Source organism: Apodemus sylvaticus, chromosome 2, assembly GCF_947179515.1.
Source record: "Apodemus sylvaticus chromosome 2, mApoSyl1.1, whole genome shotgun sequence".
In the NCBI taxonomy this organism is placed as follows: domain Eukaryota; kingdom Metazoa; phylum Chordata; class Mammalia; order Rodentia; family Muridae; genus Apodemus; species Apodemus sylvaticus.
The window spans coordinates 74,063,656-74,091,517 of NC_067473.1; the positions used below are offsets into that span (position 1 = coordinate 74,063,656).

The following is a 27,862-nucleotide window of genomic DNA, read 5'->3' on the forward strand; positions in this document are numbered from 1 at the left end:
CATGTTTATTTATTTTACTTATGAGTACACTGTCGCTGTCTTCGGACACACCAGAAGAGGGCGTCAGATCCCACAGGCGGCCACCAAGTGGTTGCTGGGAGTTGAGCTCAGGACCTCAGGAACCCCTAAGCCATCTTTCCAGCCCTTTAGCCTTCATTTTTAATTGAAAGGTACTATGTGTCTAAAAAGCAGACCAGGCTCTCTATATTATTTAAGTTACACAAAAGCAGTTCTCGCTGTCTTCCACTCTCTCCTCTGCATGGGAGACTTTTCCTTCTCTGTGGTGTACAGAAGCCTCCAGCTCTGCCCCATGTGGTTCCCCCACACACACACCCGAGCTCTAGTCCCTGAATTGCAATGGACTGTGTGCCACTGTGTGCCACAACCAAGACTTCTCCTGCCCAGAAAACAGTCATAGAGGTATGCCCTGACAGTGAGAGGGTTACAGGGCCACATTTCCACAGTCCACAACCAGAAATGACTTAATTGTAGGACATCTATGTTCCAGAGCCGGGTGGTTTTACACCTAATGCTTGCTATTTGGCAAAACGAAGTGTGCTTTCCACAAGTTGCCTGACGTTGCTTTGAGCTTACTCTTAAAGACGTTATCAAAAAATGATGCGGAGCCAAATCAATATGTCATAAACTTTAACTTTGGGATACATTTCTCCTCTGCTTGAAGCCTGTGGGCTGTCCCGAACTTGCGATTTCTGACATAACACGCAAAGTTGGTATGCATGTACGCATGGCACGGTGGCATTGACTGAAATGACACCTCGGATCTGTCCGTTCTGGGGGGAGAGAAGGCTAGCTGAGGTGCCGCTGTCCAGATTCTGGAAAGATGCTGCAGTGGGAGCCCGAAGCGACCTAAAAGAGGAACCACAAAGTCCACCAACGACCAGGTTTCATTTGGTGAAGAACGTCAAAACAGGATGTTAGAAAGTTCCCTTTAAGCTAGGAAAGATGGGGGAGGGGGGAGCAAGCGTGGGATCCCAAAATGAAAACACGGTGCATCCGAAGTCAATAAAGAGATGCCAGAGGCAAGTGAGTCATGAGCACGAGTTTTAAGAGGTGGAATTCGGGAGATCAAGCCACGCTGCTTAAACCGTCACATGATCTTCCTCTGGCCCTGTGCTTCATAAAACAGAGCGGATCGCAGCAGGCCGGCACTGTGACTCCTGGTGGATGGGGCTGGGGAGTCAGGGTCAACATGGAAAGTCTCTGCGGGGTCCTGGGATTTCTGCTGCTGACTGCAGGACTGCCTCTCCAGGCGGCCAAGCGTGAGTCCCGTCCTCTCTGGGCGCTTACACTCGTTAATCCAAATGATGAACCGGGCCCCTCGACTGGAGTTGGGGGGTCCGACTGGAGTTGGGGGTCGGCAGACAGGCTCTGTTCCAAATGCTAGGACTGTGTTCTTTGCTTAGGACTCATGGAGAGCTAAAGCCACGAGGCCACTGGAAACTTTTTCCGCTCTGGCCAGATTGTGGCTGGAAGGGGAAGACAGCCTGTACCCCAAGAATAAAGCAAGTCTCCCAAACAACGCTCACAGGGCGGAGCTCTTAAATGAGGCTCTGGCTGACTCTGCGGAACTCCCCCACCCCACCCTCTGCACACTGCAGGGCGGACTGCCGCTGGTGGAGATACTGAGGACGAGCTGGCTCCACCCTGGGAGGGCTCTGGAGCCGGGTCCCTACTAACAAAGCTTCCTAGTGAGCGGCAGCTGGCGGCGTCTTCCAGAGTTGGGCGCACTAGTCCAGCATCCCTGTGCGCAGCCGGGGTGGAGTCGCGCTCCAGCACGCCCACTTGTCCCTGCCAGGGTGTAACTGTCTTGTACTTAGCAGAGCTAGTGAGCAGGGGCAAGAGAAGAGTTACTCCACCTCACTTCCAGGGGCCGGAGACAGGCTGGGACCAGAACCTTCCCTGACCCCGAATGTGGCCGCCTGGCTGGCTGCCGGGTAGTTCCAGAAGAGAGGAGTGTCTCATCTCTCTGCCTCCTTTTATGCCAGGCAGTTCCTCTCTTAGGTCGTCCTGGCTGGGGTGGTGCCCAGGATTGCCAGGCAAAGGGCACCCAAGCCCTATCACAACCGTGCCCCGAGCCAGGGACGCTCAAAGCCGGTGATGCCCCAGACTTGGGGCGCCCACCAGAGACCCCACCTCTAGGTTTGGACTTTAAACCCAGAGACAGCAGCCAGCGGGGTGACAGCTGGAGTGGCCCACCTTGTGACTAGGTATGGTACCTTCACAGAGCGAAGGGATTCTGACCTTGGAATTGTCCGATTTTCCCAGATGAGAAACCCAGCCACAGAAAGGGCCAGGAATTCGCCCAGGTCACACAGAGAGCAGGCAGAAGGGGAAGCAAGCCTCTCTCCCTGTTCTTCCTGTCAGGGTTTGGGATAGGAAAGAATTGAGTTCGTGCCAGCTGCTAGGCTGGGCCATGAGTGAGTTTGCTTCAATAAATTTCCTTTTCCTCGTTTGCAAAAGTGGGCTACAGAGTCTTGGGAGATCAGCTAGCAAGGGTTTGTGGCCAGAACACACAGCAGATGGCATTTTTTACTGGATGTTTTCTTTATTTACTTTTCAAATGTTATCCCCTTTCCTCGTTTCCCCTCTGAAAACCCCCATCCCAACCTCCCCTCCTCCCCCTGCTCACCCCCACTGCCCTGTCCTGGCTGGCATCCCCTACACAGGGGCAACGAGCTTTCACAGGACCAAGGGCCTCTCCTCTCATTGACGTACCACAAGGCCATCCTCTGCTGCATATGCAGCTGGAGCCGTGGGTCCCTCCATGTGTACTCTTTGGTTGGTGTTTTAGTCCCTGGGAGTTCTGGGGGTACTGGTTGGTTCACAATGGTGTTCCTCCTATGGGGCTGCAAACCCCTTCAGCTCCTTGGGTCCTTTCTCTAGCTCCTCCATTGGGGACCCTGTGCTCAGTCCAGTGGTTGGCTGAGAGCACCCACCTCTGTATTTGTCAGGTACTGACAGAGCCTCTCAGGAGACAGCTCTATCAGGCTCCTGTCAGCAAGAGCTTGTTGGCATCCACAATAGTGTCTGGGTTTGGTAACTGTCGATGGGGGGTGGATCCCAGGTGGGACAGTCTCTGGATGGCCTTTCCTTCAGCCTCTGCTCCAAACTTTGTCTCCGTATCTCCTCCCATGGGTATTTTGTTCCCACTTCTAAGAAGGACCAAAGTATCCACACTTTCCTCTTCCTTCTTGAGCTTCATGTGGTCTGTGAATTGTATCTTGGGTATTCTGAGCTTCAGGGCTAAATATTCACTCATCAGTGAGTGCACACCATGTGTGTTCTTTTGTGATGGGTTTTTAAGGACAGGGCTACACACGTCTGCTCCCCTCGCACCCCATCCCACTCCACACCCCCTGCAAACAAAGTATACTAACCTAGAGGAAGAAGAATGGGGAAAGCCAGCAAAGCTTCTCACCCATGGTCTGAGGCTCCGTAAAACGGTAGCCAGAGCTAGGATACATGGCTCCTCTTCAATCCCAACGCTCTCAGGAGGCAGAGGCAGGTGGATCTCTGTGAGTCCGAGGCCAGCCTCGTCTACATAGTGAGTTCCGGGACAGTTTGAGCTACATAGAGAGACCCTGGCTTGACAAAAACTAACCAACCACCCCCTCCAAAGGGGGGGGGAGAACAACACAACCGGCAGCCAGAAATTGAAGGGGGCGGACTTTTAATCGAAGTCTCAAAGCCCCAGGCATTCTTGAGCTGTTAAACATTCCAGACACAAGGAGCAAGCCCTGAAGGGGGTACAATCCTGACAGGAGTGCAATGGGGAGGCAGGAAAAACACTGGCAGGGCAGGTAGTGAGCAGCCCGGGCGAGCATCAGGGAGGGGTGAAGAGATGGCAACGGGCTGCAGGGTTACCTCCACTCTGCCCCGCGCCCCGTTTTCCTGTTGCCCTTTGCTTGTTACCGGGCTTGTCTGGTGCTAAGTTGAACGTCTGTGTTTTAGGCTAATGGTGCACTCATGTGAAACTGAAAGAAATAATTCAAACAGATTCCAATACAACCTTTACCCACGCCCTTTTATAGCCAAATACTCTCCTCTACCCAACTCCAATCCCTGGCCCCCAGGAGTCTGTCCATTTAAATAATCTTCTTATTTCCAGAATGTCTAACAATGGAATCTTGCAGTATGAACTTTAGACAGTGGCTTGGGTATGATTCCCTGGAGACTCACTGACATTGCTGTACCCAAAAGGCTGTTCCTTTTTCTTTCTGAGTAGTAGTCCATGGTCACAAAGTACCACTTTACCGGGTCACCCACAGAAGGACATCAGAGTTATTCCATGTTAAGATACTATCTATGGCTTCTTGGGTCCATTTCCCTGGGATTCGTTCTAAAGAGTACAATTTGGACAAGTTATATAGTGCTTAGCTGTATGTCGAGTCTTTGTAGAATTTAGCAGAGTGGCTGTGCCTTCTCAGGTTCCTGTTAGCAGTGTGTGGTGGCCCAGTTGGTGGTAGTGGCCAGATAGGTCTGCAGGAGGGTCCGTCAGTGGTCCTCTAGTGTTCAACGTCTATACATCCCCTGAAGTGTTTTCTCGTGTCTTTCCACATTTTAAAATTGGAATTTTAATATCGGTGGAAGTGCGGTGTTCCCCACTCTCTTTTATTTCTTTCTATTGGATGCCTCAGGGCAGAAGTTTACTTGAGTAAGGTCTCACACATCAGTTTTTTTTTCTTTTATGAATTATGCTTTTGATGTTAATCTAAGAAGTTTTGCCTAGTCCTAAATCCTGATTTTTTTTTCATCTCTGCTTGCTGCTTTTTAAAAATGTGTTTTTTCTTTATTGGGTTATTTTTCTTTTTTAAAACCTTTAAAAAGACCTATTTTATTGTGGGGGCGGTACCTGCGGTGGCCGCAAGAGGGCGCGAGATCTCCTGGAGCGGGAGCGTTTGCGAGCTCCCTGCCGTGGCTGCTAAAATTCAAACTAGAGTACTCTGTGAGTGCTTTTGTCACTCTTACCCACTGAGTCATCTCTCCAGCTCCTCTCTTGAGTTTGTATTTCGTGTGAACTCTGCCAGGGCAGACTGAACGGCTCTGCTCTTGGCTTCCCTGTTCGTCTGTCCTCGTCCCTGTCCCTGTTCCGGTCGCCCCACTCCACCCCCTCCCTGGTGCTCCCTGTATTTTTCTTTGACTTCTGAACTTAAGGAGCAGATGAGAAATCTGTGCGGTTTTGTCGCTGTTGTTTCTGGTTTTCTGGTGGTGCTGAAGTTCAAACCCAGGGCCCTTGCTTGCCAGGCAAGCTCTGTACCACTGCGCCACGCCCCAGCCTGATCCTCGCTCTGCATCTGCCTCAGAATCTGTGGGCAAAGACTCTGAAACAGTGAAAAGAGATTGTTCTGGGCATGAAGGGAGCTGAATCCACTTTTGCACTGGATTGAAGGTGATCCTGGCGAATCCCATCTCTCTAGACCTAAATGCGTTCATCTCTAAAGTTAGTTTGAATGGAAGCAGCCAAATTCTTCCCACATGCCTCCAAAGTGAACTTCCAGTTACAAGCATCTGTTGATAAACCTTGTGCCCATTCCACAACTAATGTCTGTTCTAGGCGGGAACAGTCAATCCTGAGACTGATCTGGGGTTTGTCTGATTTGAAGGCCTGAGATCACACAGCCTGTTTGTGGTGGAGACCGTGCACCATGACTCCTAGTTCAATCGTATTTCCTACTTTATCCGCCTCTCTGTTGAGAAAGAACAGGAAGATGAGCGGGTGGTCAATGTGCGCATTGCCTGCCTGGTGGGCATGAGTCTGAGTTCTGTGTGCAGCACCTACAATATATATATATATACACGTGTGTGTGTGTGTGTGTGTGTGTGTGTGTGTGTGTGTGTGTGTGTGTGTCAGGGCATACACAAAAGCAGGACATCCACTGTCTCAGTGCAGAGAAGGTAGAGTAGATGAGATGGATAGGAAATCCATCATCATGGAGAGATGAGGGGCGGGGAAAGGTGAGAAAATCAAGACGGTTGGCTCAAATGCAGAGTGTCTATCATTACATCATACGCACATTACCTCAGTACTTCAATAAAAGTTAGAGATTTTCAGATTTGATTTATAGATACATACCAATTATGAGCTGCCTACAAAAAAAACAAAAACAAAACAAAAAAAAAAAAACACCCCTCACATTAACTAAGAATATTCAGGCTAGAAGTAAGAGGATGGGAGAATAGGGTCAGAGAGATGGTTCAACTCCCCACACCCACACGGCAGCTCACAACTGTCTGAACTCCAGCTCCAGGGGACCCCGTGCCCTCTTCTGGAATCCAGAACACAGCCATGCCATGAACATAGCTCGCTGACACAGATGTAAGCAAGGTACCGACACAGAGAATAAGAGTAAAGAAGTCTGTTTTGAAAAAAGGAAAACCATTGAAGAAGTTTTTATATATACACATATATGCATATGTACATATCATATATAATATATTAAACACTAGCAAAGTATTCTTCAGAACAAGGAACATAAAAGAGAAAAAAAGAACAAGGAATATTATTAAGAACAAAGAGTTAATTACTAATAAAATAGCCAATTAAATCAATAAATCAATAATTCTAAATGCAGTTATACCTAACAGTAGAGCTTCACATGCACTTTTAAAGACTTGGAACTAGAAAAAGAAATAGCTACAACACTACCCCAAATAACATGGGTTTTTTGTTTGGTTGGTTCTTGTTCTCTGAGACAGAAAGCAGCTCTGGCTGTCCTGGGACTCACTCTGTAGACCGGGCTGGTTTCAAGTTCTCAGAGTTCCACCTGCCTCTGCCTCCCAAGTGCTAAGAATAAAGGCACGCCCCACCCTGTCCGGCCTCAAATAACATCTCTCCAAACCTCTCTATTTAACAAATATAGACTATACAAGGGCTTTATTTGAGTCAGGGGTGTTTGGTTTTGAGACAAAGTCTTTCTGTAGCTCAGATGAGCCTCAAAGTCATGGCAATCCTCCTGTGTCCGCTTCCTGGGTACAGGTATGATGCAAACGTATGTGGAGTATTCACCGCAATGTACGCAGAGCTTTCCCATGGACTCTCAGTGCTAGCATGCTTGTCTTTTGGCATCCCTGGAGCATCCCCGGGCTAGCATCCTGTAGACAAGAGGGTAAAGGCCTGGGAGGAAAACGCCGTCCAAGTTTCCCTCTTGAGACTATTACGGAGCCCAAACACTTGGAGACTGTGTTAAGTAAAGTTTAGAAAAGGTGGCTACCAAAATTTTCTCTTTAAGGCTGGGCTTTGGGCTCATGCCTTTAATCCCAGCCACTCGGGAAGCAGAGGAAGGTGTATCTGTGCTGGTTTGCAGCCAGAGTGCTCTACATAGTGAGTCCCAGAACAGCCAGGGCCGTGTGCTGAGATGCTATATGAAAAAATAAATGTTTTGGGTTTTTTTGTAATTCTCTAAAAACACTTTCAGCAGACGTAGTTTATTTGTATATTTACTTATTTGTGCTGGGCAGGGAAGCGGGCACAGACGTGTGGAGGCCAATGGACCCGGCTGTGAATCACTGCTTTCCTTCTGCCATATGGGTTCCAGGGAAGGAACGCAGGTTGTCCGTCTCTGCCGCAAGGAACCTCACCGGCTAGGACTGCTCGCCAGCCTCAGTACTCACTTGGGGTGGGGTCTCCTTACATAGTCTGGCTGGCCTGAAAATCACTACGTAGGCATACCAGGCTAGCCTCCTCCTCACAGCTATCTGCCTGCCCCTGCCACCTATGAGCTGAGACTCACATGAGCTGACACACCCATCCAGACTTATTTTTAAGCACCTTTCTTTACTTGGCCTATTGGCTAGATTAAGCATGTGCTTCCCAGTGATCGAAATGAAAAGCTCCTTCGACCATTCTCACAGAAGTGCTGAGTAGTGGAATTGACAAAATCTGTTTTTCAAACACTAACAGGATTTCGTGATGTGCTGGGCCATGAACAGTATCCCGGTCACATGAGGGAGCGCAACCAATTACGTGGCTGGTCTTCCGATGAAAATGAATGGGATGAAAACCTGTATCCAGTGTGGAGGAGGGGAGAAGGCAAGTGGAAGGACTCCTGGGAAGGTGAGTGGGAAGCCCCGCCCCAGTGGGAAGCCCCGCCCTCATTGAGAAGCCCCTCCCTCAGTGGGAAGCTCCTCCCCCGCAGCCTCAGCCGCACTACACCCTCAAGAAGGCAGCCTTGGATGCCAGGGCTCAGGCGCTGGTGAGAGACCCTGTGCTAGGAGCAAAGTGAGCGGCCCCTGGGCCTAGCGAGCGTCCCTCCTCCCTCAGCATCTTCACTTTCTGAAGGGTCACAAAAGCGCTTGGACTTTAGACATGTCCGAGGTCTTTGAATATTTTAGAGAACGGCCAGATTCGCCCTCCAGCCTATTGACTACGGTAGCCTAGGCACCCTCAGAAAAGCTGGGGCATGACCTGATCATCCAGAGATCCAGAGGTGGGGCTTACCGGAAAGTGACTCAGCCACACCACACGGCCAGAAGCCGAGTCCTCCAGTCATCTGCTTTTAAGACTAAAGTCTACAGACTTCCACCATGCGCCTCTTCAGTCCAAAAGGGTCTTTTTTTAACGTGTGTGTATTGGTGCTTTGTCTGTGTGGATGGTCCTCGCCTATAGATAGAACTCTCTTAAACACTTGGTGGAGAGCCTTCCAGGGACCTGAGCTCAGTTCTTTCCTGCCCTAGGAGGCCGTGTGCAGGCGGTCCTGACCAGTGACTCACCGGCCCTTGTGGGTTCCAATATCACCTTTGCGGTGAACCTGGTGTTCCCCAGGGGCCAGAGGGAAGATGCCAACAGCGGTGTCGTCTATGAGAGGAACTGCAGAAGTGGTAAGGAGGCTCAGCTCTGCTCCCAGAGCTCCGCCTACAATCCTAATGCTCGCAGAGCATCGCAGCCCCTCCCTAGGCAGCCTCCTCTTCAGGGCCACATCCTTTTTAATTCGCCTGTATTCACCATACAAAATACTTCTGCTGCACATCACCGGCTCGGATCACATCCACTTCTAAGCCCCCATCCTGTCTCTCCCCATCCCTGGTTCTAGCTCTTCCCAGGTAACCCCTGGGGGAGGGATGAACGCAGTATTCAAACACTTGCCTGGAGTGTGTCAGGTTCCATCCCCAGCACCACACACTCTCGAAAACCCAACCTATGTCACCTCCATTGCCACACCGAGCTTGGCCTTTGTGCCTGCTGCACAAAGAATGTATGTATGTCCACGCTCAGGGTCTCCTATTACCTGAAACTATTTAGGCCAAAAACAAACAAACTCAAAAAGGAACAAACAAAAACTCACCCAGGGCTCATCGGAAAGAGTACGCTGATTGGTTCAGAGTGTTTTAAGTAACCGGTGTTGTGTTGGCGCTGATACTGCACGTGTAGCTCTGATTCTCCTCTGCTCTTAAAGAGGTACGTTTTAAATCCGTGTTAACAGAGCATGAATTCACCAAGGGACATTGTGTTATGAGAATTGTACACTCTCAAGAACTCACGTGATCACTGAGATTTCTCCGACACTGGCACAGCTACCCCTCCATGGTGAGCCGCCTACACTGTTCAGGCTTTTGTAAAGCTGTTGATATGTTCATTCCTCCATAATTTTTTTTATCTCCCTTTGAGGAAAACACTAAATTCTGTATGGTCTGGGGTTGATAGTAATCTAGTATTTAATATTCTCTCCACCCACCCACCCCCCATCTTCCTGTAGCTTGTTTGAGGATTACCTGGTGTTCAGGCTAGCCCCAAACCCATGCTCCTCCTGCCTCAGTCTCCACACAGAGGTGTGTTACTGTGCCCAACTTCTTACTTAAAAAAAAAAGATTCTGACCAGAGTGGTAACGTGTTGGTAATTCCAATACTTATGAGGTTGACAAAGGAAAATCTCAAGTTTGGTCTACATTGCAAATACCAAATAAATCTGAAACACTTTGGGGGGATGTGGGTGTTGAGAGAGTTTCTCTCTGTTGTCCTGGCTGTTCTGGAACTTACTTTGTTGACCAGTCTGGCCTTGAAATCAGAGATCTGCCAGTCTCTGTCTCCTGGCGCTGGGATTAAAAGTATGTTCCATCACATCTAAAATGTAACAAAAAATGAGAAAGAGCCCAAAGGCCTATGGAGTTGTGTCAAAAGGATACAAGAGTCAGCTCAAAGGTCCCCTGGCCATATTTGGGAAATTTTGAGAATAAAAAGGAATACTGAATAGTAGCTAAATAAAAGAGCTCAGGACCCAGGCCAAGGGAGTGCTGTGGATGACAGACAATGAAGCAGAAAATGCCGCACATCCGGAGAGGTTGGTGCTGCCCCTAGATTCCGAACTATGCGTTTGTCTACGTCTGTTTCTCTTGAGTTTTCACTGTATCTGTCTAGGTCTGATAAACTATGCATAGAAGGAGATCCTCCTTTTAGGATTTATTTTTACTCTTATGTGTAAATGCGTCTGTTTGTGTGTAGGTGCCCTCAGTGGCCAGCAGAGGGCGACAGAGTCCTGGGAGGTGAAGAGCAGCTGTAGGACTGGAGACTCTTTTTATCTGAATCGTTCCTTGGCAGAGACAGATTGCCAGTGTTGGAGAGCCAAACGTGTGGGCAGTCCTTGCTGGGGTGGGCGTGGAGCTGTGGCCACGGGAGGGAATACCCTCCTGAGGGCAGTCCTCTGCTGAAGGAGAACACGACTTAGGACTTGGCTGTGATACCAGTGAGTGAGGGACAGAAGTTGAGGACAGAGTGCCGCACTAGATGTCATGTCCTATAGGTTGGTCTGAATAGCACTGAGATTCAGAGACTCAAAAGAAGGCACATGTGTTAAGTAAAAGCTCCAGATGGACGTTCCTGGAAATTGATATAATATTTTATTGATGTACAGCAAATACACGGGAACCTGTATGCAACGAACAGATCTGAGCATTAAGATGTTAGCCCTGAGGCAGCGTTTAAGGAAGTTCTGGGAAACTGAAGTGTTCGGGCACTGGGCATCGGGCATTTGGAGGCCAGAAAACTAACTTGACCTATCGTTCCTGGTTAGATTTGGGGCTGACTTCTGACCTGAATGTCTACAACTGGACTGCAGGGGCAGATGAAGGTGACTGGGAAGACGGCACCAGTCAAAGCCAGCACCTCAGGTTCCCCGACAGGAAGCCCTTTCCTCGCCCCCACGGATGGAAGAAATGGAGCTTCGTCTACATCTTTCACACACTTGGTTTGGCTTTTACAAACTCTTGGCTTTCACATTTTGACCTCGTCCTTTCTTAGTCCCTAACTGAAATCATAACACCTGTGCTTCTCCTTTCTCAGTGAACAGTGGGGGGAAATGAAATCCTGGCTAACCTCACCATGTCTGCGGGACACCACAGCATAAGATGAGAATGAAAAGGGGAAAGCCGGCCGGTGGTGGCACACGCCTGTAATCCCAGCACTTGGGAGGCAGAGGGAGGTGGATCTCTGAGTTCGAGGCCAGCCTGGTCTACAGAGTGAGCTCCAGGACAGCCAGGACTATACAGAGAAACCCTGTCTTGAAAAACCAAATCCAAAAAAACTTAAAAGAGAGAGAGAGAGAGAGAGAGAGAGAGAGAGAGAGAATGAAAAGGGAGAGAGTTTAGCTCTCTTCAATGACAGACAAAGACTAGTCTAACAGAGTCCTATGAAAAAATTTAGTTGAACGGCACATGGCTGTTTATTCATTAATTTGTTACTGTTCTTAAGTGACTTAGAGTTAAAGAAGCATATTCTCTGGGAAATTTGGAAACATAGAAGAGCTCAAAGAACATCAGACACGATTGCTATTGAATGATGGTGTTTTCAGTATTAATAGTTCTTGTTTATGATAATGGATAGACATTTGTATTTTGTTTGTTTGTTGTTTGTTTGTTGTTTGTTTTTTGAGACAGGGTTTCTCTGTGTATCCCTAGCTGTCCTGGAACTCACTCTGTAGACCAGGCTGACCTTGAACTCAGAAATCTGCCTGCCTCTGCCTCCCAAGTGCTGGGATTAAAGGTGTGCACCACCACTGCATGTGTATTTTGTTATCATAGCATTTGTCTATACTATTTAAAATTCCTTACATTGTCTTAATGAGTGTATAATACAGCAATGTGTGGATCTAGAACAATACAGACACTGTCTTCTCTGCCATGGTCTGCCCTCTATTTTCCAAAAACCACAAAAGGTTTCACTTTGCTGTATTATTAGTGAAGCATTATTTTAAGAGAAACAAAATTAGGTCATTATTTACAAGGCTACTGAATTCTTAGTACATTACCAGAGGGCCACATGTATGGACCAGCAGAATACATGCCCAGCATGTACACAGTCAGAAAAACTTACATACATCCCACATATAAGCACACACACACATAATATACACACACACTAAAGTCATACACGCACCACACATACACACATAACACAAGTATATACATACCACACACACCACAGATACCACACATACCATACCACACATACACCACATACACACATCACACACACATACAAACACACACACACACACACCACTACCACCACCAGGACACCAGGAGCCAACTGAGGCTAAATTTTCAGAATCTGCTCCAATCTACTCCTGGACCTCTAAAGGTTGTGTCCTTTCTTGGAGAGCGTCCGTTTACTTCAGCATTAACAGCGCATGCTCACTGAACAAAGCACAGACGAGGTGGGAATCATGAGTCTGAGGCTGGCTTTCCTGGTGCCACGGTGGCTCTGCTGGTCAGTGCTCCGAGCGTATCACTCACCTGTGGGTTTCAGGGACAGCTGCAGAGGGAAGCAGAATGACTCAGGTGTGCTCCTGTGGGCAGTCCAGTCCCTTCTTACCTATGATCCAGTGATGCTCTCGTGTCTTGCTGGGGTTTGGTACAAATCCTTCTAGGAAGTAGAATTCCAGTCTCCCAGAAAATCCTAACCAGAGCCACGACCATCTACTTACGTCAATTGCTTTTAATCTGTTACAAAACTAAGGCACATTTGTGACTATAGAACCTAGTAAAACTCTTGCAGATACCTTGCCAGGACATTAAATGAGTCCTAAGGGAAGAATATGCATTTCATGTGCAAACTCTTTCAACCTAACAGTGTTCATCGATAAATTAGGAACTGGTTGGATTGTTCCTCTATAGAGCTCTATCACTTTAACCAGCTGTGTGCAGTTGTTACCTGTGTGCAGCCTTAAAGTTGCTTCATCTGGTGTTGTACAGAGGCGGCCACCACCTCTCTTTCCGGAGCTTCCAGCCTATTCTGTGGCAACTGTTAACTAATCTTTCAGAAACAACTTTGCCTGAAGGTCATGTGATATTACCAATAACTTGAAATGTCCATCCTCCTACAGGTCAGTATTTCCAAAAACTGGGTCGGTGTTCAGCACGAGTTTCTATAAACACAGTCAACCTGACAGCTGGCCCTCAGGTCATGGAAGTGGCTGTCTTTCGAAGATATGGCCGGGCATACATTCCCATCTCGAAGGTGAAAGACGTGTATGTGATAACAGGTGCGTGGTGTGAAATGCACAGCAGCGGAGGAGGACAGGGCAGTTAGCAGCGTAGGAAAGAGTCCGCACCCAGCGTTCTGGGTTAGGGTCAGGCTCATCTGGACTCCAGCAGAGCTTAGCTGTTCAATTCTGAGCTGCCCACCTGTTGCCAGCGGGGTGTCTCTAAAGCTTACAAATGAGAAAGTCTAGTTTCTGTCTTCAGGCAGGAAGCATCCCTGCAGCGCTCCCCTCACAGGCAAGCCCTGTGTTTTCTTTGCTTCTTGTGTTGTACCTTAGATCAGATCCCTATATTCGTGACCATGTCCCAGAAGAATGACCGGAACTCGTCTGATGAAACCTTCCTCAGAAACCTCCCCATTGTCTTCGATGTCCTCGTTCATGATCCTAGCCACTTCCTCAACGACTCTGCCATTTTCTACAAGTGGAACTTTGGGGACAACACTGGCCTGATTGTCTCCAACAATCACACTTTGAATCACACGTATGTACTCAATGGAACCTTCAACCTTAACCTCACTGTGCAAACTGCAGTGCCCGGGCCATGCCCTACTCCTTCGCCATCGCCGTCACCGTCACCATCGCCGTCGCCATCACCGTCGCCATCACCTTCGCCCACGCCGGCGCCCACCCCGCTGCCCTCACCATCGTCCTCGCCTTCACCCACACCTTCGCCCATGCCTTCGCCCACACCCTCGCCCTCGCCCTCGCCTTCGCCCTCACCTTCGCCTTCGCCCACATTTTCAACACCTAGCCCCTCTTTAAGTGAGTATTTCTTGAGCAGTGTGATGGTGGTGGTGGCCTTGGTGGTGGTGTGCTGGTCTTCATTAGTTACTTAGTGGTTCAGTAACTTAGTCAATCGGCTTGAGATACTATGTTGCCCCGCTGACTTTGAACGTGATCTGTAAGCTAGGGTAGCCTCAAACCTGTACTGATTTCCTTGCTCCTGTTAGGTTTACATTATCCAAATTTATTCCTTTATAGAATGTTTTAAATTGTAAAGTCATAAATTCACATTTCTTACTAAAACTTGGAACTAGCCACAAAGAATCCTAGCATAGAAGGAAAAGTCCCCATGTGTCCTTTTCTCAGGTCATCCTGACATTGTTGCCTGTTTCTGTCGGGATCATTTTCTATGCTTTCGAACATCCTAGGTGTCTTGTCGTTTTGGATTTTATGTAAATGGGTTCACATCATCCTTTGTTCTTTGCCCCTCTTTGCTAAATAACCAAAGAGAGCTTTCGGTTACTGTGCATGGGAATCTATCACACCGTGCCTGGATCACAAAACTCACTTCTTTTTTTTTTTTTTTTTTTTTTTTTTTTTTTTGTCTTTTTTTTTTATTTGATATAATTTATTTACATTTCAAATGATTTCCCCTTTTCTAGCCCCCCCCCACTCCCCGAAAGTCCCGTAAGCCCCCTTCTCTTCCCCTGTCCTCCCTCCCACCCCTTCCCAGTTCCCCGTTCTGGTTTTGCCAAATACTGTTTCACTGAGTCTTTCCAGAACCAGGGACCACTCCTGCTTTCTTCTTGTATCTCATTTGATGTGTGGATTATGTTTTGGGTATTCCAGTTTTCTAGGTTAATAACCACTTATTAGTGAGTGCATACCATGATTCACCTTTTGAGTCTGGGTTACCTCACTTAGTATGATGTTCTCTAGCTCCATCCATTTGCCTAAGAATTTCATGAATTCATTGTTTCTAATGGCTGAATAGTACTCCATTGTGTAGATATACCACATTTTTTGTATCCACTCTTCTGTTGAGGGATACCTGGGTTCTTTCCAGCATCTGGCAATTATAAATAGGGCTGCTATGAACATAGTAGAGCATGTATCCTTATTACATGGTGGGGAATCCTCTGGGTATATGCCCAGGAGTGGTATAGCAGGATCTTCTGGAAGTGAGGTGCCCAGTTTTCGGAGGAACCGCCAGACTGCTTTCCAGAGTGGTTGTACCAATTTGCAACCCCACCAGCAGTGGAGGAGTGTTCCTCTTTCTCCGCACCCTCTCCAACACCTGCTGTCTCCTGAATTTTTAATCTTAGCCATTCTGACTGGTGTAAAATGAAATCTTAGGGTTGTTTTGATTTGCATTTCCCTAATGACTAATGAAGTGGAGCATTTTTTAAGATGCTTCTCCGCCATCCGAAGTTCTTCAGGTGAGAATTCTTTGTTTAACTCTGTACCCCATTTTTCACTTCTTTACCCACTGATCCATCTCGCTGGCTCAGTTGGTATTATTGAACATTATTGTTTGACAAGGTAGTAGGTGCCCTCTCTTCTGGCAAGTAGCTTCAGGATATGGCTCAGCTAAACTCAGAAGTCAGGGATGCCAGCAAGGCGGCTGAGAAGCGGAGTACGGGCCTGGGGCTGAGAAGCGGAGTGCAGGCCTGGGTTCCATTCTTGGCACCGCAGTAAGTCAGTAAGCAGCAGCTTGAAGCCCGGGCTCAAAAACCAAACAAATAGCCAAGTGTGGCTACAGGCCCGAAAAACCACAGTCAAGATCAAGAGGGCATGGGGCAGCCAACTGAGTCCCGAGACTCGGACGTGTGTCCTGCTTTTCCATTAGAGGTTTTTTCCTTTATCTGGTCACACTCTGACTTTTGTGAACAAACCTGAGAAACAGAACAGCCTTTGTAAGACAGGCACTGACCAGTGTGACATCTTTTGTATGATATTAAACATCATCACAGACACAGACACACACACACACACACACACACACACACGAAGCAGCACACACACCCACATGAACCAACACACACACACACACACATACACACACACACACACACACACACACACACACGAACCAGCACACACCCCCACATGAACCAGCACGCACACACACACACACACACCCTATCATGTCATGTGGTCTCATTCTGTGTAGAACTTCCCTGCATTCATAGTGAACACCCCTCACACCATTCTTTGGGGAACAGGGAATTAAGTGCTGAGTTCATCTCACCTGCACGTTAAGGTCTTTATTTCTGTCTATTGATCCTTTGACAAATCTTGACGTTACAGATTTGACATCCACAAAATCTCATCCGCATCTGTATACTATTCCACCTAAGGCAGGGCGGCTGACTCTCATTATCCTCTTCCTAAAGAAGTGTTACTTTAAAACACAGCAGAGTTGTAGCTCTACACTCAGGCTGACAGCTAAAGTCTGCTCCTCCAGAACTGTAAGTGAAGGAACCCGACAGCTCTCAGGGAAACACTGGGACTCTTAGTGGCTTTGCACAAGCCAGCCTCGTGCTGCAGGAAAGACTGAGTAGATTCTGCAGTCACCTCCACAGGGCCCTGGGAAAGTCAAGGCTGTTCCCAGCATGCCTTGCTGATGAACAACCGCATGAGAATCTAGCACAGCGTTGGGGCCTCTCTGGGCTCCGGGCTTCGGGGAACAGCATTTCCCAGAATGCCCTCATTCTGAGAATCCCACCAGGCATGGGCATGTCACCCTCAGGAAGCTTCAAGAAACCAGAGAGAGCTCCCAGCAGGTTTCATCCTTCCATGTCAGGAACTCAAACACAGATCCTTTCGTTCCCTTCTCCCCCTCCTTCTGTCCCTTCCTCGTGTCTGCCTCCTCCTCTCTCTCTTTCTTCTGTTTTGAGAAAGGATCTTATTATATAGCCCCAGGAACTTACAATCCCTCTGCCTCAGCCTCTGAATTACAAATATGCACCACCGTACCTACTCTTTACTTAGCCTTTAAACTTTTTTTTAACTAATCTACTTACTTTATACCTATGGTTGCTTTGCCTGTATACCACATACATCCCTGATTCCCAAGCAGACTAGAAGAGAGCATCAGATCCTTTGGGACTGGAATTATACACAGTGTGAACCACCATATGGGTGCGGGAAATGAACCCAGGACCTCTGAAAGAGCAGCCAGAACTCTTAGCCACTGACTGCCTCTTCAGCTCTATTTTTTTTAAAGATGAGGATCTTTTTTAAACTTTGACTCCTAAACTGGACCATAGGTGCACCCTCAGTCTCAGCACTCAGGAGGCAGAGGCAGGCAGATCACTATGAGCTCCAGGTCAGCCTGGGCTACAGAGAGAGTTCCAGGACAGCCAGGGCTATGCTCGGAAAAAAATCTTTGACTCCCTCCCTCCGTTTCAGTGCCTGGTGGAATTAAAGAGAAGATAAAGATGAGCATTATCATGTTTTCCTTTAAGACTTCAACTCCTATAGCTACACCAACGTGTTTTAAATTATAACGGATGAGACATTAGATTCTTTGCTCATTATAGTCACTTCCTTGGGCACATCTTTATGTGTGCACAGAGCAGAGCAGCCAGGGCTCAGTGACAGGGGTCTTCCTCAGTTGTCTGCCACCTTAGTAGGAGACAGGGTTTCTCACTGAACCTACGGCTTTCCGATTCAGCTAGACTTGCCAGAGCTCCGTGTTTAATTGATTTGTAATATTTTATGGTTGTTATTTGTTGGTTGGTTGGTGTTATGGTTACTTTTTCCATGACCAAGGCAACTTATAGAAGAGTTTATCTGGGGGTGACAGGTCCAGAGGGGCAGGAGCCGTCACTATTGGGATGAGAAGCGCGGTGGCAGCTGGTGCGCCAGTGAAGGCCAGTTGGGAGCTCACTTCCCAACCACAAACAGGAAGCAGAGAGTACTCTGGGAATAACAGGAAGCCTTGGAAATCTCAAGCCCTCCTTCAACGACTCACCTCCTCCAACCTGGCCACACTTACTAATTCTTCCCAAACAACTAAGAATTTAAAAAAAAAAAAACAAAAAAAAACAAAAACAAGATCTCACATGGTAACCCGATTTACTCTATAGCTCAGGTCAGTCTCAAACTCACAGCAATCCCTCTGCTTCAGCCTCCAGGGTATTGTGATCCCAGGCATGAATACCACACCTGGCAGAGAAGTGGGCTGTGTATGTCTTATCGCACTTTGGTTTAAATGATTCAACCTGGAAGGACAGGGATAGTAATTGTATTTTGTTGATGAGCTAATAGAGGCAAAGAACAGTTTAAGGATGTGTGGGCAAACAGGCGGTGCTAGCGTTAAGGCCAGAACAGCTGCACCCCGACGAAAAGGGATTTCTCTACTGCGGCCTCTTTATATATTCCAATAGGGTTTCCACTTCATTTACATCCTGAGTTTTAAAGCCATCTGGGGTTGTGCTTTGAGGTCGGGTGTGACTCAGCTGTGAAATGTTTGCCTGGTGGACAGTAGGCCTGGTTTCCATCACCAGCTCCACCTGAAAGGGAAAGGTTATTTACTGCTGACTCCTTCTCAGCCTCCAGGGACTTGACCTGACTAGATGTAGAGAGAAGGAAGAAAAGACCAAAAGAGGCAGACTCAGACAGAAAGCTGGGATCTGGGATCTGGGATCTGGGATCTGGGTTCTCGGGTGAAGATGTCTTAGCACCACCACCCCGCAGAAGCACATGTCTAGTACATAGAGATGATGGAGAGGGAGGCAGGGTCTATGGTCTACAGCTGATCAAGGAGGCTGATTTAGCTGATCTCAGGAGGGGCTGTCTCTGCAGGGGAGCGGTCTTCAGGCTGTAAACATCTGTGGGGAGAAAGCCATAGGGACAGTTTCTGCATGAACCATCAGCACTAGAACTTGGTAATCTGAGGAAGGCTTTGACATGTCTCCCAGTCTCTCCCCGGGGATGGCTTTGCATTTGTCATCAACCTGAGGCTTTGAGGTCCTTCATATGACCTAAGCCTGTGTCAACAGCACATATTCTCTCAGGACTTCACTCATTCGAGGCTTTGTCTGCTCCCTACAGTTTATTTATAGAATTAAATGGCCACAGTGACTACATAACGCTCTTACATCTATAAGAATCTACACATTTACATTACACAAATTCTGCCTTAATTGAAAAGCTCTAGAATTCTTGATGTTTAGCTGGGGTTGGGTTGGGTTGGGTTGGGTTGGATTGGGGTTGGGTTTGGGTTGGGTTGGGTTGGGTTGGATTGGGTTTGGGTTGGGTTGGGTTGGGGTTGGGTTGGGTTGGATTGGGTTTGGGTTGGGTTGGGTTGGGTTGGGGTTGGGTTGGGTTAGGTTGGGTTTGGGTTTTGGATTTTTAGTCCTGACTATTCTGGAACTTGGGTTGTACATCAGACTGGCCTCAGACTCACAGGGTCCTCTTACCCCTGGCTCTGGGATCAAAGGCACAAGCCACCACACCTGGCTTCTTGATACTTTCTAAAGAGACACTGGAGCTGGGAACAGACGGTGTCTTGGTACACATCAACAATCTCAGGACTTGGGAACCAGGGGTAATAAGACCCAGAGTTAGGGCCAGCCTGGGCTATATAGTACGTTTAAACCAGCCTGGGCTACATGAGTCCTTGTCTAGGTAAAGATAAAACAAACACCAAAACCTACCAAAACAAAAATAATAAAGAATGATGGATAAGTGTCTTTGTTTTTTGTTGTATTGTGTTAACTCCATTACAGTCTTCATCCCTGATTATTTTAAACTTTTATTACTCAAACTTTCTAGTGTCTACTGGTTACGAATCCATGGAGCTGAGTGGCATTTCCAATGAAAACTGCCGAATAAACAGATATGGCTACTTCAGAGCCACCATCACAATTGTAGGTAAGGTAGAAGACCAGAGGTTGCCAGAATCTGCAAAGCACCCACTTAGCTAATACTAGGAGGGTGGAGACAAAGGAGTGGGGTCCTTTGTCCTGTCCTATCTAAAGTTATGCAAGAAGGTGTGCACGGTTGGCAAGAAGGTGTCTCTATTCTTTTCCCTTCTCCTTTCTTAAGGGATATTCTATAGTTAGTTAAGAAGTTACAGAATTAACAGGGTTTGTAGGCTCAGGGACCTACAACTGGGGTTCATAGTTTGCTGTCCTAAAGCATGAATATCCAATCTGGTGTCTGAAAAGGACATGTCTTCCTGGTTCATGAAAGGCCACCCCCTTGCAGTGTTCTCACATGGCAGAAGAGGCAAGGGGGCTCCCTGAGGTCTCTCCATCAGGGCACTGACCACATCCCCAACAGAGGTTTTTACCCCCTCACACCATAACTTAGTTGGGATTTCAACCCAACAAGCCATCTATGGCAGAATGGTGTCCTTTGGTTTCGGTTGCCTTTGGACATTTCTCTGTAGTGGCTGTCTTGCCAGAGGGGATCCTATAATTTCTCTATGGTGGCTGTCTTGCCAGAGGGGATCCTCGAGGTCAACATCGTCCAGATAGCAGATGTCCCAATGGCCTCACCACAGCCTGACAACTCAGTGATGGACTTTACTGTGACCTGCAAAGGCGCGTAAGTACAGGCTCATACCAGAGGAAGAAGGGCTAACTGAGGACCCCAAGTCTGAATAAAGGGCTTGACCCCTACTCATCCTTTTGAAGGTGATTTAAAAGCCTACATATTAGAAACGTCAGATGAGCTGTGTGTAGGAGACGGGTGCGTGTCTGTAATCCCCGTAGTCACAAGGGGCTAAGTAAGGCAGGAGACCATGGCTGTGTAGTGAGCCTTTCTCTCAAAAAATAAAAAAGTAGAGGGGGGTGGGGCAGGGTGGAGGGCATCTTAGCATAGGAGAGGCCCTGTGTTGGCTCCCCATCACTACCAAAAGCAGGACACAGACTGCATGCCTGCAAGCCCAGCACCTGAAGACAGAGACAGGACATCAGGGACTTAAGGCCATCTTTAACTACATGGTGCGTCTGAAGCCAGCCTGACTACATGAGACCCTGTCTTTAAGAGAGAGAGAGAGAGAGAGAGAGAGAGAGAGAGAGAGAGGGAGGGAGCTGGGCATGGTGGTGCACGCCTGTAATCCCAGCACTTGGGAGGCAGAGGCAGGCGGATTTCTGAGTTCGAGGCCAGCCTGGTCTACAGAGTTAGTTCCAGGACAGCCAGGGCTACACAGAGAAACCCTGTCTCGAAAAAACAGAGAGAGAGAGAGAGAGAGAGAGAGAGAGAGAGAGAGAGAGAGAGAGAGAGAGAAAGGGAAGGGAAGGGAAGGGAAGGGAAGGGAAGGGAAGGGAAGGGAAGGGAAGGGAAGGAAAGGAAAGGAAAGGAAAGGAAAGGAAAGGAAAGGAAAGGAAAGGAAAGGAAAGGAAAGGCAAGGCAAGGCAAGGCAAGGCAAGGCAAGGCAAGGCAAAGCCCTGTTTAAAGCAGTTATTGCATAGGGTCCTGTGCCCCCAGGATGATCACCATAGGTTCCAGGCCAACAGTGTGAAACCCTGTTTCAAAAACAGCACCCTGGCCGGGTGGTAGTGGCACATGCCTATAATCCCAGCACTCTGGGAGGCAGAGGCAGGCGGATTTCTGAGTTCGAGGCCAGCCTGGTCTACAGAGTGAGCACACACACCCCAACTTTGCATGCATTCTTCTCTCATGGTATCCGTGTGCCCTCACCCTCCCTCGCGTCACAGCACTCCCAAGGAAGCCTGCACGATCATCTCTGACCCCACCTGCCAGATCACCCAGAGCCAGGTCTGCAGCCCGGTGGCTGTGGGCGAGCCGTGCCTGCTGTCTGTGAGAAGAGCCTTCAATGGGTCCGGCATGTACTGTGTGAATTTCACTCTGGGAGACGATGCGAGCCAGGCCCTCACCAGCGCCCTGATCTCTGTCCCTGGCAAAGGTGAGGCTTAGTTTGTAACTTTATGAACATTTCCTACGGCAGAAGTATACAGCCAATAGTAAAGCCCTCGTAGGCGTCACTTCAGTGTTCTCTCATGGCCGGGTTCTTTGAACCATTGTGTGTGCACGCACAAAGAGTGGTAAAAGTCAGAAGAAGCAAAAAACAAACAAACAAAAAAAGCAACAACAACAAAACCTGTAATCCAGTGATGAGTCTTCTAACTTAACTCAAATTTCAAAATCAGAATTTCAGAAATAGTGATAGTTCAACCGAAAACTCACCGATGTTTAGTTGAAGTTCTTTTTATTGGTTGATGGTCATTAAGCTGTCCACTTCATGCCCAGCCCAGCCCTCTCCACAGGACAGAAGTCGCTGACTAAGGAACAAAACAAGGAGGACCCCTGCTTCCCTGAGCAGCAACAGATGTTATAGGAAAACCTTCAGACCAATTCAATTTCACAGTTTGTTTGTTCACCAAACTGAGCGGCACTGGAGTTGGAGGAGGCCCAGGCCAGCTCCCACTGACCCCACCCCAAATTGGCTGTCAGGACCTGGGGCAGCCATTGCTGACTGCTTCTGTAATTGAGGCCTGGAGTCAGTCAATTAAGCTGCTTATGATTGACTGAAACTTAATTGTTTTAAAGGATTTGTGGTAGGGTGTGCATGTATGTGTGTGTGCGCACGTGTGCATGCTCTCATGATCGTGTGCACATGTATGTGCATACAGGTGCCCACGGAGGCCAGAGGAGGATGGAGGCCCTGGATCTGCTTTTACAGTTGCTCGTGAACTTCCAGACATGATTGGTCAGAGAACTCAGATGCTCTGCGAAGGCAGCCGTGCCCTCGGCTGCTGAGCCCGCCTCCCACTTCCTCAGCTCTTGGTTTTTGATGTTGCCTGGGGTTTTTGTTTGCTCATCTTTTCAGATATTTTAATTTTTATTTTATATGTGTGTGTATTTTGCCTGCATAGACATCTGTGTGCCACACTGGTACAGTTCCTGCAGAGTCCAGAGAGGGCATCAGGTCCCCTTGAAACCAGGTTATTGTGCTGCCTTGTGGGTGCTGGGAATTGACCCCAAGTCCTCTGGAAGAGCAGGTAGTGCTCTTAAGCACTGAGCCATCTCTCCAGCCCCTTGTTTTTTATTTCGTGTGTGTGTGTGTGTGTGTGTGTTTTATTGTTGTTGTTGTTGTTGCTTAAGTATGAATTTGTCAGTTAGGTCCCAACTCAAAACATCTAATCAGACTTATTTTAATCCAAACAATAAATAAATTGTTTTTTGAGGAGGAAAATAAAACAGGTCAGAGGAAGGAGAAGGTGAGCTTGGAATGGGAGGTGGACAGGGGTGGGGGCAAGTCTTGCTGTTCAATGGTATCATCTTGGTAAATGACCTCCTGGGAACTAAGACCTAAATCTAAACAGTGAAATCACATGGAGGCCACTGTTAGGGTCTTTGACATTTCATTCTGTAAGCAAGGGTGAGGCATTCATGGGGGGAGATCTTGTTGTTGGGGGGAGAAGATCTCACAGGCACAGGATGGAGAGACAATTGTAAGCATAGACTCAATAAAGAGGACCTCCTAGGAGGGGTCTGGAGGACAGGATGGTGACAGCAGCAGAGCAGAGAGAGGCAGCTCAGATGGCCACATCTGCTTTGGGATGGAGACAGAACTGGCTGGTTTGCTGGTTAGAGGAGAAAGAAGACAAAGTCTCTGCCTTCCTGGCCCTTGGCACAGATGAGATGAGGGAAGGAATGTGGACACAGTGGGACCCAGGCCTAGGAAGAGGTAGGCAGGGTCGTGACAGAGAAGAGAGGTGCCCTCCAACATGCTGGGAAGGCACTGGGCAATTGAGGAAACCTGAGATGAGCCAGGGAAGGTTGATGCCAACTGGGGCCATGAACCATCCACAGAATTCCAGGGGGTTAAGCCCAGGGGCAGGCACAGAGCCTGAGAAGAGGCCAGAGGCCACACAGTGGAGTGAGAGCCTTTTAGCCCCTTGGTGCTGAAAGCAGTTGAAAGCATTTATTCAATAGCATCACAAGCAGATGTCCTGCAGTGGAATGGAGGTAACTCATGTGGTTTTCCTTCTGCTTTAAAGACCCCGGCTCCCCTCTGAGAACAGTGAATGGGGTCCTGATCTCCATCAGCTGCCTGGCCACAGTTGTCACCATGGTTACCATCTTACTGTACAAGTAAGTTTCTGATTTTAACACATTACATCTCTATAGCAGACAGCCAAAAGCAAATAGCTTTGGTCTATAGGAATGTGCCATTTTTCTTTCTTCCTTTTAAATATTATGTGTATGAGAAGAAACGCAACCATCAAACCACAAACACCAAACTGGGACCTATTAATTTTACTGTGGTTTGGGATTTGTTTGTTTTAATCCTGAAAGTGCTACCAGATGTCAGTAACTTGACAAAATTGGTTGTTGTAACATTTGACAGAATCTCAAAGTGAGCTCTCCTTGCCTGAAGAGAAAAGAGCTATACTCTCCTAAGTTGCTGGTGTGTTGCAAGCGACAAACTGGGTTGAATGGAATTAGCTCTTTTGCACCTGTCATGAGAAAGGAAAGGAATTTAGTTTGGCTAAACATATTTTTAAAGTCCTGTCCAACACATTGTTTTCAGGAAACACAAGGCGTACAAGCCGATAGGAAACTGCCCCAGGAACATGGTCAAGGGCAAAGCCACAAGTGTTTTCCTCAGCCACGCAAAAGCCCCGTTCTTCCGAAGAGACCCGGAGAAGGATCCACTGCTCCAGGGCAAGCCAGAGACGCTCTAAGCCTTACTTCTGACCAGGAGCCCACTCTTCTGTGCATTTATGTGAGCTGTGCAGAAGTACGGGACTGGGAACTATTGTTTTCTAAGGATTATTGAAAAATGTATATCATGCTTTAGGGATCATAGTTAAATGGCATTTTAGAGAAGGCATGAGAAGTCTTAGTGTGTCTTCCTATCTGTATTGTGGTTTTTATACTGTTAGTAGGGTGGGCACACTGTGTCTGAAGCGGGAGGGGGAGGTCACTGCTACTTAAGGTCCTAGGGTAACTGGGGGAGGGTACCACAGGCTCCTTTCTACGTAACATGTATATGAACCCAGCCAGTCCTAACCTGAAGGCTATTCTTCTCCAACTGTATCACAACTCATTGAACATGCCTGAGCTCCTGACAGAATTATAATGGGCCCAAGCTTTTTATATGGTGTGTGTGTGTGTGTGTGTGTGTGTGTGTGTGTGTGTGTGTGTGTGTATTATACTCATTAAAAAGACAATCTAATAAGCTAGTGTGATTATTATATTGTGGTGAAAACTTTCCCTATGTAGTTGAATGAAGTATTCATCCGTCCACTTATCCATGGACACGTATAAAGCATGTTTGACCTATGAGACCTTAATAGCCACCACGTGAGATCTGAGCGTCCAGACTGTGTCTACCTTGACGAAGGTGGAGAAGGAGCTTAAAAAGGAGAGAATTGGGGGTCAAGGGAGTGTGGCATGGCGGTGTGGGGGAAGGGGGTGCCCAGGCAGGCCCTTGTCTGGGTACCTCTGCCCTGAGGGACCATACACACACAGGCATGGTATAGAATAGAGTTTATTCAGAGTAGGGGATGGGAGTTAGTGGTAGAGAAAGGCAGAGAGAGAGACAGAGAGAGAGAGTAGAGAAGTAGAGTGGAAGCCAGCCATGACCACGTGGGGGTGGGGGGGAGGAGAGCCCAAGGGACAGAGAGGTGAGAATATGTGGGAGAGTGGAGAGAGCAAAAAGGGAGAGGAGGGGCAAGCAGCCCCTTTTATAGTGGGCCGGGTCTATGAAGTGGGGCATAACTGGCTATTGCCAGGTAGGTGTGGGGTGGAGCTTAGACAGAATACCAACGAGTGGGACAACTAGATAAATCTGATTACACCTCCCGAAGACCAGATGGTTTTATAGAATGACTATTCATTCTGAGGCATCGTGGGGGACCAACACTCAGTCTGGTACGTTGACCCCTAGGTGGCCTAGAAGCAAGAAGAAGCGCTTTGTTTGGAAATTGCCTCCAAAGAATGAAAACAATTGCTGGCTACTTAGGGCAGGGACTCTCAGCCTGGAGTGTATGGCAATGTTTGGAGAGATTTGTGGTTGTCAAAACTAAGGTGTGGTGCTACTGGCCTCTAGTGGGGAGAGCTCAGGGCTGCTGGACACCCTGTACCTGCAGGGCAGCCCCACAGCCAAGGAACCCAGAGCAACTGAAGGGATCCTGAGCCTGGGTGTCTGAACAGAAGCCTTGTGTCTGAGCTCAGCCCTGACATTTAAAGCCTTGTTACTTAGTGACGACATGTTAGGAGTCTTTTCTGCCTCTGTCTCAGCTGTCGAAGGGGTATGTGGTCCCTCTCTGACTCACTTCACAGGACTGCTCCAGCTCCAGCTGCAAGAAGGAATGCAGATGTGGCCTAGTGTTGTATTCTGAGCCTGGGGACAGAAGCTCTGTGAAGAAGCTTGCTTGCTTGCTTCCTTGCTTGCTTGCTTGCTTGCTTGATTAATTGATTGATTGATTGAGTTATACTAAGAAACCAGTTCACCGGTACCCGAAACAGGACGTCGATTTCAGGTTGCTGCAGTATCCACAGACTGCTTAGCCACACCCCCATGATTCCCAGCGAAGTCTTGTTGGAGGTGGGACCCCATAATTTGGATTTCAAGAAAATCAACAAGCCGGGCAGTGGTGGCGCATGCCTTTAATCCCAGCACTTGGGAGGCAGAGGCAGGCAGATTTCTGAGTTCAAGGCCAGCCTGGTCCACAGAGTGAGTTCCAGGACAGCCAGGGCTACACAGAGAAACCCTGTCTCAAAAAACCAAAAAAAGAAAAAAAGAAAGAAAGAAAAAAGAACGAAAAAGGAAAAAAGAAAACCAACAGAGAACCCTTCTGCTCCTGCTGGCTCCAGGACATGAATGAACGGGGTTGGGGCTTGGGATCCACTTCCTCGCTCACATCAGCAGGGGGCAGCAGAGAACAGCAGATGGACACCGGTCTCCAGGTGGCAGGTCCATGACTTGTTTATCTAGCTAGCTTCATCTAAACAAATTTTAATCTAGTAGCAGGGAAGAGGTCTGAAATAGTAAATTGTGTCAATTTATATTTTCCAAGTGATCCTGACAAGAAGTCATTCAACTTCTTCTAAGGGAACTGTTTGCAGAATGGAGCAAACAGCCTAAGAGACAGGAATAGCTTGATTGACTGAGAATTAAAACTTCTCACAAAAAGCGTGTGTGTATGTAGCAGATTATTCCAGGAACTGCCCATTCCTAGAGCTTTTATAAATGCCTGCAGCCTACGCATCTCTGAATCAGTCACAAATATTGGTTTCCCTGGGTTGAAATTTCCATAATGTGAAAGTCTGAAGGTGACACATTCAGAGTACCCGTCACACACAGAACACCAAGACTCTTAAGCTCAGTGACACAAAGAGCAGATGAGAAGACAGTCGTCCAGAGGATGGGGAACCTTGTGGGGGGAAGAGTTGTCGTCCAGAGGAGGGGGACCCTTGTGGGGGAGAGTTTTTTGAAGGTGTTTTATCATTATTTGTTTATTTGTTCTTTGTTCTTTGTTCATTTGTTGATGTTAGTTTGTTTTTGTTTGTTGTTTGTTTGTTGTTATTCATTTGTTTGTTGAAGAATGCTTCCAATGCTGCTGGAATAGATACCATAAAAATTCAAAAGTCTGCTTCCAGGGATCAACACTTGCAGACTGATTTTGATCATTTAGACGTCTTTTATTGACTAT

At 47.8% G+C, this 27,862-nt stretch overlaps 1 protein-coding gene across 1 annotated transcript; it reads left to right on the forward strand.

The window, feature by feature from the left end:
- The first annotated feature begins 988 nt into the window (after window positions 1-988).
- Gpnmb (glycoprotein nmb) lies at window positions 989-27,143 on the forward strand. The gene is made up of 11 exons (XM_052173690.1): window positions 989-1,280; window positions 7,922-8,074; window positions 8,695-8,838; window positions 11,025-11,198; window positions 13,335-13,493; window positions 13,770-14,255; window positions 20,001-20,099; window positions 20,675-20,777; window positions 21,893-22,101; window positions 24,200-24,293; window positions 24,733-27,143. Exons 1-11 carry the CDS (start codon window positions 1,052-1,054, stop codon window positions 24,884-24,886), a joined length of 2,004 nt encoding a protein of 667 aa, XP_052029650.1. The 5' UTR covers window positions 989-1,051; the 3' UTR covers window positions 24,887-27,143.
- Window positions 27,144-27,862: the final 719 nt, after the last annotated feature.